Consider the following 14,934-nt stretch of genomic DNA (forward strand, 5'->3'; position numbering starts at 1 on the left):
CATATGAGTGATTTGTATATGCACATAAGCACCTGTAAACACTTCTTCTTTTTTTTTTTTTTTTAATGTTGCGATATTGTATCAGAGTTATATTAAGACATTGTTTCAAAAGTGGCTGCTTCGCTCCTCTTTTTCTGCCAGAGATTTAAAAATAGAACGGCTCCCCGAATGTACTTACCCTCCAGGAAGTGTGCAGCTGCAGGGCTCTACGATTGGCTACAAGTAATCACGTGTCGTCACCTTCACTGGCTCCTATTGGCTGGCACCTGTGGGCCACTGTGAGGGAAAGCTTTTATGACAACAGCCAGGAGCCTAGAGGAGTTGCTGGAAACTGGGAGAAGGACACAATCGGTGGGAGCGAGGAGAGCAGTGGGCGTGCGGGCTGGAGAGATGATGACATAGCCCCGGCGTCGAGCTCGGAGGTGGCAGTTTCATGATGCGACCTCTCTCTCTCTCTCGATGCTACAGCCAACCGGAACAATGATAACATAGCCGGAAAGGAGGAGAGGAAAATGAGCCAAGGACAGGAGAGGGTTAGATAAAAGCGCGTCACGCATACTTTCAAATAACTCTGAAATTACGTTGTTTCATACATACTGCTTTCCAAAAAGCCAACGTTGTGTTATACATAATAAATTAGCATTTCCTAGAAACATTTTACATTTAATATATAGTTCTCTGATGACAGCTTCGGTGGTAATATTTAAATCGTTAACTTAAAAAAAATAAAATAAAAAATAAGTATTCATTAGGAGACAGCGCCATTTGGTGTTCAAATCGTAGAACACATACAGTGTCGTCCCAAGTCCTAACACTCGTTCGACGTCAGAAAAATGTCTCCAAACAGTATAAATACTGTACTGAAATAATAATGATGATCTCTTGACGTTCTACTAACAAATGTACTCATCTGGACCAATTTTTAAGTAATGAAATAAAAATTTAATTGGATTTAATCGAACACAAGGATGATGTAATTGCAACTCTCAACTTTATGTATAGAGCACTTAAAAACAATCATAGTTATCATACAAAGTGCTGTACATAAAGTAAAAATGAGACCAATAAAAAGTAAACAGTTAAAACATTAATAAAAATACAGGAGAGTGAGACAATAAAAATAATAAACAATGCTCAGTTGGATCTTTAAAAATTAAATTTAAGTTCCTAAAAGATGATAAGTCTTCACTTCAGTCAATTTTATCACCTAAGTAATGTTTAAAATGATAATCATCAAAACAGTCATTGTCTAAATGACAACAATGCAATTAGTTAGTCCACATTGTATCCTTCTTGTCTGTACCAAAGCTGCGGTCCTGTGCATGATCAAGGTTTATCCTCTTGATGGCAGGCCAGCACAGTTAATCTAGTGTGGATGTCCGTTGCATGCAAAGATTGCACGACAACCATGCATCAGTGCTCTTGCACACATGCCTAGGGATTAGAATTTGGGTTAAGCATTTGTAGTCATCTCTCACGCGACAAATGATAAAGCCGTTGTAGCCGTTGCAAATTGTGGTAGTGTTGTTGAATCTAGTTCAATCAGAAACACATTTAAAGGATTAAAATATCTTTGAGGATGTTTGCATGTTTCATAACTATTTGTACGCTCCAGTTAATAGATGTCTTCTCATGGTCCTTAAGGTGTGGCTGCAAGGATCATCTGAGGAGAGAACACCGTGTTCTCGTCAGTTCAGGGTGTCGTCAGCATCACCGAGCATCATGATGTTGGGTGAAGGAGAATGCAAGGGTGAGAAAGAGAGAAACTATTTTTACCCTATTTCACATTTTTGTTCAGTTTTATTCTCAAATGTGTACTGTTGAGTGCATTGCTCAGTAAAACAAAAGCAGCATTTAGATGGGATTAAATAACAAAAGACGATAAACCACTCCATTTGAAATATGCGTTTTGACAGAAAAGCCAAAGTGAATTAGGATCTAAATGTTCAGCCCCTCCCTCCTCGCCGCTTATATGCACGTACACACGCACTGCAGTGACACACCTCTGTCACCCTTTTCTTTCCCATCCAATGAAATGAGTGCAATGCAATTTTAGCAGCGTACGTCACTGTTTCCCCTCCTCTGCGCCTAATGATGCGTGCGTGACCGTGTGTGTGATTTTTGCTAGTGTGTATGTAGTGTGTTCTTGCACATCTACGCGTCGGCATACCTGATCGGATCAATCCAAACTCTCCTTCATTGTCTTTCTGTCGATCCCTAACGCCATCTCTTGCACACTTTCAGGTTCGGTCACCCTCGCCCGTCCTCGCACGTTTACAAACGAAGGATTGTTGGAGCTCGACATTTTGCCTTCATGGAGGATTACCACAAACCTGACCAACAGACAGTGCAGGCGTTGAGGAACATCGCCAATCGCCTCAGGATCAACTCCATCAAGGCGACGACCGCAGCAGGCACAGGGTGAGCGGACTGTCACAAATGAACATAGAAACTCATATGCTTCTATACCGTACAAGCACAATGTCAAGAAACCTTTGCGAACTTTATATTTCTCCACAGGCTAGTTATTTTCATGTATGTCTATGCATGTTGTACGCGTCAAGGCATATTTGAAGTGACGGGCCTGTAAAGGACCATGTTCTGCCTTTGTTCTGCTCCTCTGACATTTTTCAATCTCAAATGTTCTCTCCTATGTTGTCGTCGGAAGAAAAAAAAATACACGCCATAGCATTTGCTTTTTTGTGCTATTAAATAAAGTATAATTGCTTTTGATTATGAATACAAAGCATTGCTGCCAAAATATGCTGAGAGAACTTTTAAGAATAAACACACAGAATATTATTGTATGTTTAATATATTAGGCCAAACTTGTCATTTAAAAAAAAACAACATTATTTTTGACTGTCAGTTTAAGTAACTTTTTAAGTGAAATCAAGAAACACCTAATATTTTATTTAATAATTCACTAAAAAAAATGCTTTATTTTACATGACATTAAATTAATTATAGAATTGGAGTAAAGAAATATCTTGACCTTTTTATTTCAAAAGACAAAGGGTAGCACCTAATGAACAGAAAATGAACAAAGCTTATTTTACTTGACCATAAATTGCCTAACTGCTATCTGCAGTTGTACATTTCCTCTATCAAGTTATTACACTAGCAATAAAATACTCAAAAGTAGATTTTTCTATTCACAGTAGACTGTGAATAGACATACATTATGCATGACAATGCCAGACATATGGTATAGCACACCCCTCAAGATGCCATAAGGATGGGTGGTGGTCTTTGTGTCTATACAGCAGTTGACCTGTTTAGTTTCTACTGCACAATAATATTAGAATTCTAGTTTTACCCTATATTTATTTATTTTTATTCCACATAAATAGGTTCCTAAACGTATAATAATAATATGCTTACAGTGTGAAATCACATTTGTGCTTTTTTTTTTAAATTTTTTTTTTTTTTTTTTTAAAGAAAAAAATCATTCATATTAAATACATATGCATAGGCCCTATAGTTACAACGAATCTCTTCAGCTAGTTGATATGACAGTTAATCTATTGCATTTTCTTGTTTTCATGGTATTTCTTGTGTGAGTCCATCGCGTGCTTGCGCATTTGTGACATCTGGATAAAAGCACCCTCTCCCCTCCTTCCTCCCCCAGCCACCCTACATCATGCTGCAGTGTGGCAGAAATCATGTCTGTGCTTTTCTTCCACACCATGAAGTACCGCCCTGAGGACCCACGAAACTTTCACAGCGATCGCTTCCTTATGTCCAAGGTGCGAGCCTATCGGTGCTATGGCGGGAATCTATATTTCAAAATAAGATACAGTGCTGATTTCCTTATTTACTCTTTGCTAGGCTCAATCTGCACCAGCCTTGTACTCCATGTGGGTTGAGACAGGCTTCCTAAAGGAGAGCGAGTTTCTCAGTATGTGTCAGGTGGACTCTTCACTGGAAGGCCACCTCATCCCTGTAAGGAGAAACCACATGCTCAGAAAATCAGCCAACAAATATACAGTGTATATGATGTCCACACACTTGTTCAAATGAAAGTTAAAAATATATTTATATATATTTTTATATTTATTATTATTATTGTATATTTGTATATTATATTATTTATGTATTTTTTATTTTACATTTATAGTTATAAATATATATTTATTATCAGCAGTCCTAACATACATGGGACCTAGAACCTGTACAATTCAATTCAACTAAAAAATAAAATAAATTAAGTTGGGAAGTAAAAAGTAAATTCAAATAATGTGGTTGCACAAGTGTGCACACCCTCTTATAACCGGGATGTGTTCAGAATTAACCAATCATCATTTATTTTAAGCAGACCTCTACGACTATTAAAGTACCTTATTAACTGCAAATAAAGCTCAGATGTTCTAGTAGGCTTTTCCTGACATGTACATTTTGTGCTAAAACTGCTATTTGGAACTGTTCAGAATTTCATCCACATTGCCTATGGCTCTAGTTCCATCTAAAAAACAACAAACAAACAAAAAAACACAGCCCCATGATGCCATCACCATGCTCCACTGTAGGTATGGTTTCCTTTGTTGATGAGCAGTGTTGTCTTTGTGCCAAATGTCCTGATTTCATTGGACCGTAACACCATTTCCCAAACACATGTGGCAAAATGTGTTATGGTCTAATGTATGAAACCAGTATAAGCACAAAACTGTCAGGATTCTGCTACAAAGCCAAAAAAAAAAAAAAAAAAACCGTCAGGAAAAGGCTACTAGAACAGCTAAAATTTATTTGGTGTTAATCTGAGGCACCTTAAATGGTAGCAAATCTTCCCTGACTCCCATGCATGATTCTGAATGTGATTACTTAATTTAACAGAGGGTGTGCACACTTATGCAATCACCTTGTTTCAGTTGTTTAATTTTACTTCTCTCTTGAAAAGATGAAAAAAAATAAAATAAAATTGAGTTGATAGTTTTTGTCATGGACATGGTCTCATTTTTGTTTTGTTTTTTATTTGTTTTTTTTTTTCATAAAAAGCTGTCATGAACAGGGGTGTGTAGACTTTTTCTATCCACTGTATTTATGTGAGGTTCCATTTCAGAAGCAGCAATTTGTGGACGTAACCACTGGCTATCTGGGACAGGGGCTCGGCGTGGCCTGTGGAATGGCATACACTGGGAAATACTTTGACAAAGCCAGGTAATTTTATTGTTCACAAGCGCAAATATCTATATTTCAGAAAAGCTCCAAATCTGCACATTCAGATTTGTTCAGGATTGCACACAAACTAGTTAATTGCTTTAATGAGGTCTATATCGGAGCTTCGTAGGAGCAATTTTAGGATTGTCCACACAGTGGAAGTGCGCTGCGGCTACATGCTCTGCTCTCCTGATTTTTCTGCTCTAATAATCACAGGCCCATGAGCAGTCGTTGTATCTCACGTCTTTTCCTAGCAGATTTCCTCTGAAAAAAAACAACAACAAAAATCCAGAATTGTGCTTTCAACCATGGATTTGTACATAGTTGATTGTTCTAATTTATTGTTTTAGACCAAGGCGAAGTAATTTCTTTTTTCTTTCTTTTTTTTTTTTTTTTTTTTGGTGACAGCATGCAAAAATAGCTGTTCAAAGACGATCATGTAGCTGGTATTATAGAAAATTGGAGTTGGAAGTGCAGGTGTGAAATTCCACAGCCACACCTTCAGAAGCCTCAGGAAGCTTCTCTCATGCCATGCTTAGCAAGCGTGCTGTCGAATCAGGAATCAATCTAACTGGAAAAGTGTCAGATAGCATTTTTCATGCTCGGCGCACACACAAGCCAATGCACACTTAATGGTACAACTCTTCTCCACTGCAGCTACCGTGTTTACTGCCTGTTGGGGGATGGCGAAATGTCAGAGGGCTCCGTATGGGAAGCCATGTCCTTCGCTTCTTACTACCATCTTGACAACCTCGTGGCCATCATGGACATCAACCGCCTGAGCCAAAGTGACTCTACGCCCCTGCAGCATCATGCGGAGAAATACCAGAGACGCTGTGAAGCTTTCGGGTAATTCCATACAAGCCTGATTAACCAAGTGTAAGCTGTAAAGTATATTGCTGGCATCGGGCCGAAACCTCCTAAGTCACCATTTGGCAAATCTCATATTTAAAAAAAATCTATACTCTGTCAGTCCACACATATGGATGTCATTTTTACGAAATTATCGACCAATCTAAAGTTTTGAAAATGGCTTGCTCTCTTTGATGTATGTTAAAAGGGATATTTGACTCATTGACCCATTTTCAGCAGTAAAAAGTTAATATTACATGTTATTTAATCAAGTCTGAAATGTAAATCCCAAGTATAGATGCCAATATAAATGAAAAAAGACTACTCTATCAAATGTATACATAATGCATTTTTTTAAACATAAACCAGTTATACTGTATATAAAGAACCAATTGGTAAAAATTAGCAAATTTCACATCTCACTACATGGCAGTAAATATATAGTATGTGATTACTCCAAGGGAATAATCTTTAACACATTCACTGCCAGCCCAGCAAAAATTCATCATTTGACGTCTTTTGCCGTCAATGGCAGTGAATGAGTGAACAAATGTAGTATATAGAAATGTACATGTAGTATCATTTTAATTCCATATTTTTCTCAATTTCTAATGTGAAAAAAATAAACTAGTCAAGGTTTACATAGTTACCTAATCCAAGTTTCCTTAAAATAAATAGTATATCTTTGGTCATATAAAACATGTAAAAAAGTAAAAAAAAATAATAATGACACTGTAAGCATAATAAATACCTATATTGATTTCATTCTACATTCCAAATGTGTGATACCGTTCAGGTTTCATTAAATACTACGGTTTCCACATCAACATTTAGTCTTGTATAGCTTACAATATGTGCATTAGCTGATGAAACCTGCTAGGGTGAGATGCTAAACAGTTTATTTGTGATCGATTCGATCCCAGAATAAAATGATAAATTAGAATATTCACAGCCACATTACAAAGTGTTGTTTGCTTGTCTGTTGGTTAGTGAGATTGTGCAAAGATTATTTAAACGTTTTACAGAAAAAATAGTTATGTGATGGGGCATGAGCCACAGATTATCTTGATATTTAGGTTAAAAGTGAAGCTAGGCATTAAAAAAAATTGTTTTCCTTTGGTTTTCAGGAAAAATAATGCATGAGTATTTTAATGGCAGATCAAAATTGTGATTATTTGTCCCTGAAAAATGTCTGTGTTCTACTTATGTGCTGTATGTTTGTGTCTTAGTATTTTTTGGATAACCAAATTCTTCTTTTGAAGTACAATTTGTGTGTGTAACGTATATACAGCTGGCATGCCATCATTGTGGACGGACACAGTGTGGAGGAGCTGTGCAAGGCTCTGAGCCAGCCACGCCATCAACCCACTGCTATCATTGCCAAAACTATCAAGGGCAAAGGCATTCCAGGTAATTATCAGTCAATGAAATGATAAAAAAAATAAAAATACTGTGTCTGATGTATGGTTGGTGGTGTTTCAAGCTGGAGAAGATAAGATGGGCTGGCACTCCAAAACTCTGCCCAAAGACATGGCCGAGATGGTCATGAAGGATCTGCAGAGTCGGATTATGAGCACCAGCAAGCACCTGTACGCCCCTACTCCCGTAGAAGACTCACCACCAGTGAGCCTGAGGAACATCCGGATGGCCAGCGCACCCACTTACAAGCCTGGAGAAAAGGTTGCACGGCGTTTCACACATCTCCGGTCACCACAGAGGCAGATATGTGTAATATCGACATTCTCCGTCACAGATTTCCACGCGCAAGGCCTACGGGATGGCGATCACCAAGTTGGCCCGCTACAACGACCGCGTCGTGGCTCTTGATGGAGACACAAACAACCTCACCTACTCAGAGATCTTCAAGAATGAGCATCCTAATCGCTTTGTGGAGTGCTACATTGCACAGCAGAATATGGTAAGCATATCTCAGGAACTAAAATGAGATTGTAGTGTTAATTTTGTCTGCCATTTTTAAATTTAGTGTGAGTTTTAGACTAATTTCAGTCACGCTTGTTAGTTTTTATCACTTCATCCCATTTTTTTATTTAGTCAATTTTTAGTCGACTATAAATATAGCATTTTAGTCTTTATTTTAGTCCAAGAAAACCTAATTTTATTCTTTTAGTATTAGTCAGCAAAAACTGTCAACGTTTTAGTCTAGTTTTAGTCAGGGCAACCATTTTACCTCTGTATATAATTTTTTGTCAGCAGATTATATTGAACCTTTTCGGATCTAAAACTATTTCACGTAATATTTTCTTATCTTTTTGATGAAAAACAACTTCACACAAAATTACAGTGGCTACTATAGCACCATGCTATGAGCTCGTAAGTTAGTCAGCATTAGTTAGCAGTGTGACAAAATTATTTTTGTTTATTTTTTGTTGACGAAATTAACACTAGCTGTCAGAAACCAAGACGCAATGTTGTTGTTTTTTTGTTTTTTTTTTTGTATTTTGTATTTTGTATTTTTTTGTGCGTGTTTCGTTTTTTTTTTTTTTATTATGGACTGTCTACTGGCTTGGAGAAATCATGTGGTTATTTCATTTCATTTCATTTTTCATTTATTTCAGGCAACAACTTACAGTTAAATACAGGAGCAACAATTCTTACTGTAATTTCATAATATGAACAGAAACAAGAGTAAAAGAGGAAAAAATATGATTTTGCCTGAAAGGGAGTGGGGAGAAGAAAATGTATTTAATCCCACCCCCATCTCTAATCTATAAAACACAAATATATACATTGTTACATTGCCTCTTAGTGAAGGACACTTAACTGAGTTCTCTTTTATTAGATTTGACAGCTGGTCATATGTGGTAGTAAATTATATACGAGTTGCCAGCCCATTATGTAAGGTTGGGTAAAGACATGACCCATTTTGCTTGATTATGGTCACCAGTGATCAATTTCTTCCTCTGCTTGTATCATTATGAGCTTATGAATATTATAATGAGATTGATCATTTTGGAATGTCGGTGCTGTTACGTCTCTAACTGCAGACGACTCCAATCTAGGTCAGACGTTTGTGTGACAGTAAGCAGTGACGGCAAGTGAAATATTAATTAGTGGGGAGGGTGGAGGCATCTGGCTGATGGAAAGTCAAAAGTTGAAGGGCGGATCCAGTAAGATAGAAGCAGAACGGGTAATAACCATTAAATTAGCATGAATAAAAATTTTTAGCTGATTAATGCTGCTGGTAAAAATTCCTAATCTAATATACACTAAAGCCTCACATCAGATGATAGTATTGTATTATTATTGTGTAACTTTTGTATATATAATGCATACATTGATACACCTTACAATTTGAATATCTTAAAGGTAATCATTAATATATATTTTTTATATTGATGTACAGTACAAGAAAAAGCTCTAATAATTTTTATCCCTCCTTTCTTATGTTAAATCTTTGAGTGTAGCTAACTATTTAGCTAATATGCAAATTCAAACTGCTCATGACCAAAAGTGTCCAAATAATAAATATGATATCAACTGTTTCAGTGGTATTAACCATTAAGTAATTCAAAGTATCACTTTTCAACTATATCCATAAAAACAAGGTAAACCTGACCTGGTTCTGGGGCTGGAACGGATCAATTATGTTTCCATTCATTTTAATGTGAGAAATTTCTTCAGTTTGTGAACCATGTTTCCAAATGACTTTGCCTCGAAGTTACATATCCTATCTTGTTGTATTGGTGCTAAGAATATAAATGCTCTTTTTCCAGGTCAGTGTCGCTATGGGATGTACTGCCCGTGAGAGGAACGTTGTGTTTGCCAGCACCCTGGCATCCTTTTTCACACGTGCCTACGACCAGCTCCGCATGGCAGCCATATTAGAGAGCAACGTCAATCTATGTGGCTCCCACTGCGGCCTGTCCACCGGTTAGTCACAACTACCAACCTCCAAGAAAATAACCCTCATGAACATTTATTTCCCTCACACCAAGCACCCCGCTCCTGTTGTTTTTTTTGTGTGCGTGAGTACAGTTCTTGTAGTTTTCTCCTTTTGTCCTCTAATCCTGTCTTTTCCTCACCAATGCCCGTCACTCCTCCCCTCTTCCTTTCTTCCTGTCTGCCCTGGAAGCCGTCTGCAAGGAACCATGTGTTCCTCTTTTAGCGCAGGTACACCTTATGCATGTCACGTCCAATATGCCTCCTGCATGTATCTTCTCACTCGCCCAGATTTTGACATGGAAGGATCGTCTGCCATATTCAAACAACTATCACAGAGCGAAATGTAATGTATTACAGGAGAGGAGGGGCCCTCCTTGATGGGATTGGAGGACATGGCCATGTTCAGGGCACTCCCTAGGACAACCATCTTTTATCCTAGTGATGGCGTGTCTACCGAGAAGGCTGTGGAACTGGCTGCATCCACAAAGGTAAAACAAGTGTGAAAATTGTGTTTCGTGGAGGAAAGGAAATTTAGATTTGTCTGTTCTTCTGTTTTGCTTCCCAAAGGGTGTTTGCTATATTCGAACCAGCCGCCAAGACAATGCCATCATCTACAACAGCAATGAAGATTTCCATGTTGGACAGGCTAAGGTAAGAATTTCTCTACTGACACTGATGTGCCCGTTTTATGGGTTTGCTGCAAAATAGTGCGTGCATGCTCCCCTTTTTCCAGGTGGTCTACCAGAGCAAAGATGATCAGGTGACTGTAGTGGCTGCGGGAGTAACTCTGCATGAGGCTCTGGCAGCAGCTGAACATCTAAAGAAAGGTATTGTCAAACAGGCACTTGCAGTCAATATGAGATTTTATTCAACTGAACTTATCTGAGCTGCTTCTCATTCAACCCCAAAAACGTATACAATACGTTTTTTTTTTTATTACTTTGTCCTTCACTCCCAAAAACGTGTTTACACATTTTTTTTTTATGTTTTGTTTTGTTTTGTTTTTTATGCAAGAAGGCTTTGATGCAGCTTCTGACCTGAAGAGGTCACTTAAATCAATGGTAGTTATTAGAAAAAACGTCCAGCAGGTGGCAGCAGAGTATGAGATTAGCCGGTGCCATGTTGCAACAAACTCTTTTCCCCAGTGTTTTTAACAGGTTTGTGAATAATGATGAAACTTAGCTATGTTCTAATGCTCATTTCTGCAAAACGGAAACAGATACAAATATACTTTTTTTCCTGATGGAAAAAAGAGACTCTTATCTTTCATTTGGTAGGTTCCATGATTTTATAGCAATCGAACACAATATTCTGTGGGCCTTGTAAAATCAGTCAAAATCCAGTAAAACAGCTGGGAGCAAAGGGGGTTGCTTCAGTGAAAATGGCTGAGAGTGAATGAGTTAAACTTCTAATGCAGAGTGACCGAATGGTTAGCATATCTGCCTCACATTTCTGCGGTTTGGGGTTCTGGACTTCCTGTATGGAGTTTACATGTAAAAAAAAATAAAAATAAAATCCTTCTTCTCTAACCTTGATGCTGCAGAGCGAATATACGTGCGGGTCATTGACCCGTTCACAATCAAACCTCTTGACGCCAAGACCATCATTGACCACACGCGTGCCACCAGGGGAAGAATCCTTACTGTGGAGGACCATTACTATGAAGGTAGGTTGCGTTGCTTAGCTTTTGCATATTGCATGACAGCGAACAGGCTTTCAGCAAAAAAAAAAGCATCTCGGCCTGGCTGCATCTGTGCAGCTGGGGCGCTTTCGCGTTGGACCGCATTTTGTGCGTGTTGCGGTGGCACGTTCCCATTGGCTTGGAGAAAAAGGACACAATGCGGTGGAATTTGCTTATTGGCTGGCTGTAGTGCGCCCTCATTGCAGGCAAGGTATAATGGAGCTTTTGCAAAATGTGGACGTCAACTAGGCAGCGCGCTGTCACATTGCCTTAGCTGAGCATGTGCCCGTGGGGTACTTTGTGACCTAGATAGCACAGGCAGCCATGCCCTCTGTCCACCAAGGCAGCGGGGATGGGTGATGGCGTAGACTTGACTGGACAATACATACCAGCTCTTCTATTCATTTTGCATGCAAGCCAACTAGACCACACATTAACTATATTTTGTAATTATTGTCACTGACCAGTTGAAAGCATACATTCCAAATGTTTTGGCTGGTCATTTTGATATTTTTCTTGACAAAACATAATATTTGAAACATGCAATACATTGTAAATTGAGTTTTCCAGCTGAAATTAATATTATGGCTCCTCCTTGCAACTCAAAAATACAACATGGATTGCCATGTTATTAATGGGAGTGGGAGACACCTAAATAGACACACATTTCCAATGAAAGTGACTTGAAATGGGTACCTGTTTGATATTTACTGATGTAAAATAGCCTACAGTGTTTTATTGATTGTGTGACAGTTATTAACCCCAATAAAAATTGACCTGGAAACCTGGTTGCGGGTTTTCAGACATATGGGAACATTTTGTTTTCTGAATCCATAACCATAACCACTTATTGAGTTAGATACAAAATTGGTAAAAATGAAAAACAGAAACAGTATTATGCAGTTCATGGTGTATCATAGTGAATAATGACATTATAGTGAAGAATTTTTTTTTGTAATTGTATTGTGTATATAAAGTATGTGCATGCTAAATTACCTCATATAAAGAATATATATATATATATATATATATATATATATATATATATATTTATATATTTATATATATATATATATATATATTTATGTGTGTAAAATACTGATAAAATAATCATTCATTGCCAATTTTAAATTACATTATATATATTATTAATAAATCATTTCAAGAGAGAAAAATATATAGAAACATTAATTTAAGTTGATTTTAATTAACCATTTTAGGATAAAATCACAATATTACTATTAATATTGCTACAAAATATTTATTTTAAAAATAAAATAAAATGAAATTCCTGCCCATTCTTCTATTTTATTTTATAATTTTATAATATTAATTATGCTGTAACCAAATAATTAATACAAAAAAACTGTTAAATATATATGTAAATCAATGTGATTATTTTACAAATATTTTTAATGTATTATTTAAAATAACCCAATTAGAAAATTATTTAATTAAAATAAATACATTAAAAATAAATTGGGATAAAACAAACTTAAGCAAAATGAAGATGATCTTTTCAACAGGACTCCAAATAATGTGAATGCCGGCCGTATTTGACCTGTGGGCTGTACTTTGCTCGCCTCTGCTCTAGCGTGACAACAAGACTTTGTCTGACATTTCTTTCATGATGAAATATTTTTGTCTCACAGGTGGCCTGGGGGAGGCCGTATGCTCGGCAGTAGTAAACGAGACTGGCTTCAATCTGCATCGTCTGGCCGTGTCTCACGTACCGCATAGCGGCAAGCCGCAAGAGCTCCTCAAGATCTACGGCATCGACCGTGACGCCATCGCCCAGGCCGTACGCAAGATGCTCAGCACCTCCACCAACGCCAAGTAAATCTCCGCCCCTGCCCAACCCTTTTTCTCACCGAATCTCTCAACTGTCAAGTGAGTCACACGACACCCACCTCTCCTTTTCTTCACTATGAATCCCCGTGAGTGTTTCAAGTATTGTGATTTTGTGATTTTTCTCAAGGTAGAATTACACTTTTGCTCATTTTTATGTACCCATCACGTCACACACAAACACTCATACACGCACACACACGTGCTACATATCCCATCTTGTCCAAATGTGGCCAACAACACACTTTTTACTTGTTCATCAGGAGTACATTGTGATGGTTCCATGTGTTTTTGCAATGCTTTTTCAGTCACGTCATTAAAGTGGCAATGTTTTTATATATTATTACAAATTTAGCTCTTGAAATCGGGTGGGTGCTTAGTATCAAAATAGTTGTCATGACGATGGTGTCAGAAAGAAACAAGGTGAGTTGTTGTGTTTAGAAGTTAGTGCAGAAAAAAAACAAAAAAAACAAATGTAGATTGGTTAAAAGTAGCACAAAAGCACAGGTCACATCGTTAGACGATTCAAATGTTGAATTGCTTCTACTCAGCGTTGTGTTTTATTGTTGTCACCTCCCATTTGCACCACACGTCAGCCATACGCTTGGACCGCACCGCCGCATCAAGTGTAACAGCGTGGCATTGACGTTGTGTTTGTACACGAGGTGGGGGGGGCTCCTCCCATGTCAATGCAGAAGTTTGATTGTGACTGTGCAGGTAGCGTTAAGTCTGACTTGTGAACCTAAGAACTGTTACTTGAAGTTTTGTAAGTACCATTCTATCATGTAATAAAACCCTCTACATTTGAGTCTGTGTGTTTGTTTTACTTTTGTTACCTCTGCCAAGGACGGAATGGACTTTACAGCATTTACATTTATTAACAGTTAAGTTCACAGTTATTTTTGTAAAACTGCAGATTACAACTAGAAAAGTAAAACAGGTATAGGATACTTCTATTTACAAAGTAAAATAAACAATGTTCTTATAAAGTAAAACCTACAAAAGGTGGAACTGAGGCAATTGTTGTTTCACTTTTGCCTTTTGATCCAAAGGTTTCTTCAAGTAAACATTTTAGGTGTTTTTTCTTATTTATGTGTCTGGTGGATCTCGATTCAACTTTAGTGGATCTCCATGATCTGGATGATGGAGACCCTACACAGATCTATAAAGTAAAATTATTATTATTTTTTACCATATTAAGTAACAACTTGGGTGGTAGTTACAGTCTAAAGAGTGAGAATGGAAATAGGACAGCATGACATTTTAAATATTTATCCTAAAATATCCATCCATCCATCCATTTTCTTGACCGCTTATTCCTCACAAGGGTCGCGGGGGCTGCTGGCGCCTATCTCAGCAGTAGGCGGGGGACACCCTGGACTGGTTGCCAACCAATCGCAGGGCACACAGAGACGAACAACCATCCACACTCACACGCGCACCTAGGGACAATTCGGAGCGCCCAATTAACCATCCACACTCACACGCGCACC

The 14,934-nt window shown here is 37.8% G+C and overlaps 1 protein-coding gene across 2 annotated transcripts; it reads left to right on the forward strand.

Annotated features, from left to right (window-relative positions):
• The first annotated feature begins 278 nt into the window (after positions 1-278).
• Positions 279-14,249, forward strand: LOC144024043 (transketolase-like). Of its 2 annotated transcripts, none has more exons than XM_077530073.1 (16): positions 279-422; positions 1,645-1,750; positions 2,245-2,421; positions 3,632-3,749; positions 3,832-3,945; positions 5,060-5,157; positions 5,815-6,006; positions 7,301-7,419; positions 7,493-7,689; positions 7,763-7,927; positions 9,744-9,900; positions 10,270-10,400; positions 10,480-10,563; positions 10,646-10,739; positions 11,456-11,578; positions 13,246-14,249. In XM_077530073.1, the coding sequence occupies exons 2-16, from the start codon at positions 1,743-1,745 to the stop codon at positions 13,431-13,433; spliced, it is 1,965 nt and encodes a 654-aa protein (XP_077386199.1). In that variant the 5' UTR covers positions 279-422; positions 1,645-1,742; the 3' UTR covers positions 13,434-14,249. The 2 variants fall into 2 exon arrangements, with proteins under 2 accessions (XP_077386199.1, XP_077386200.1); XM_077530074.1 differs by having other exon boundaries at positions 326-533.
• Positions 14,250-14,934: the final 685 nt, after the last annotated feature.

The sequence above is a fragment of the Festucalex cinctus genome, chromosome 8, assembly GCF_051991245.1.
Source record: "Festucalex cinctus isolate MCC-2025b chromosome 8, RoL_Fcin_1.0, whole genome shotgun sequence".
In the NCBI taxonomy this organism is placed as follows: Eukaryota; Metazoa; Chordata; class Actinopteri; order Syngnathiformes; family Syngnathidae; genus Festucalex; species Festucalex cinctus.

Bases quoted from the DNA above. Each gene is read 5' to 3' on its own strand.
- LOC144024043 (XM_077530073.1), top strand. The intron at 2,422-3,631 runs GTGAGCGGACTG...TTCCTCCCCCAG, and splicing joins ACGACCGCAGCAGGCACAGG to CCACCCTACATCATGCTGCA. The intron at 10,401-10,479 runs GTAAAACAAGTG...TGCTTCCCAAAG, and splicing joins AACTGGCTGCATCCACAAAG to GGTGTTTGCTATATTCGAAC.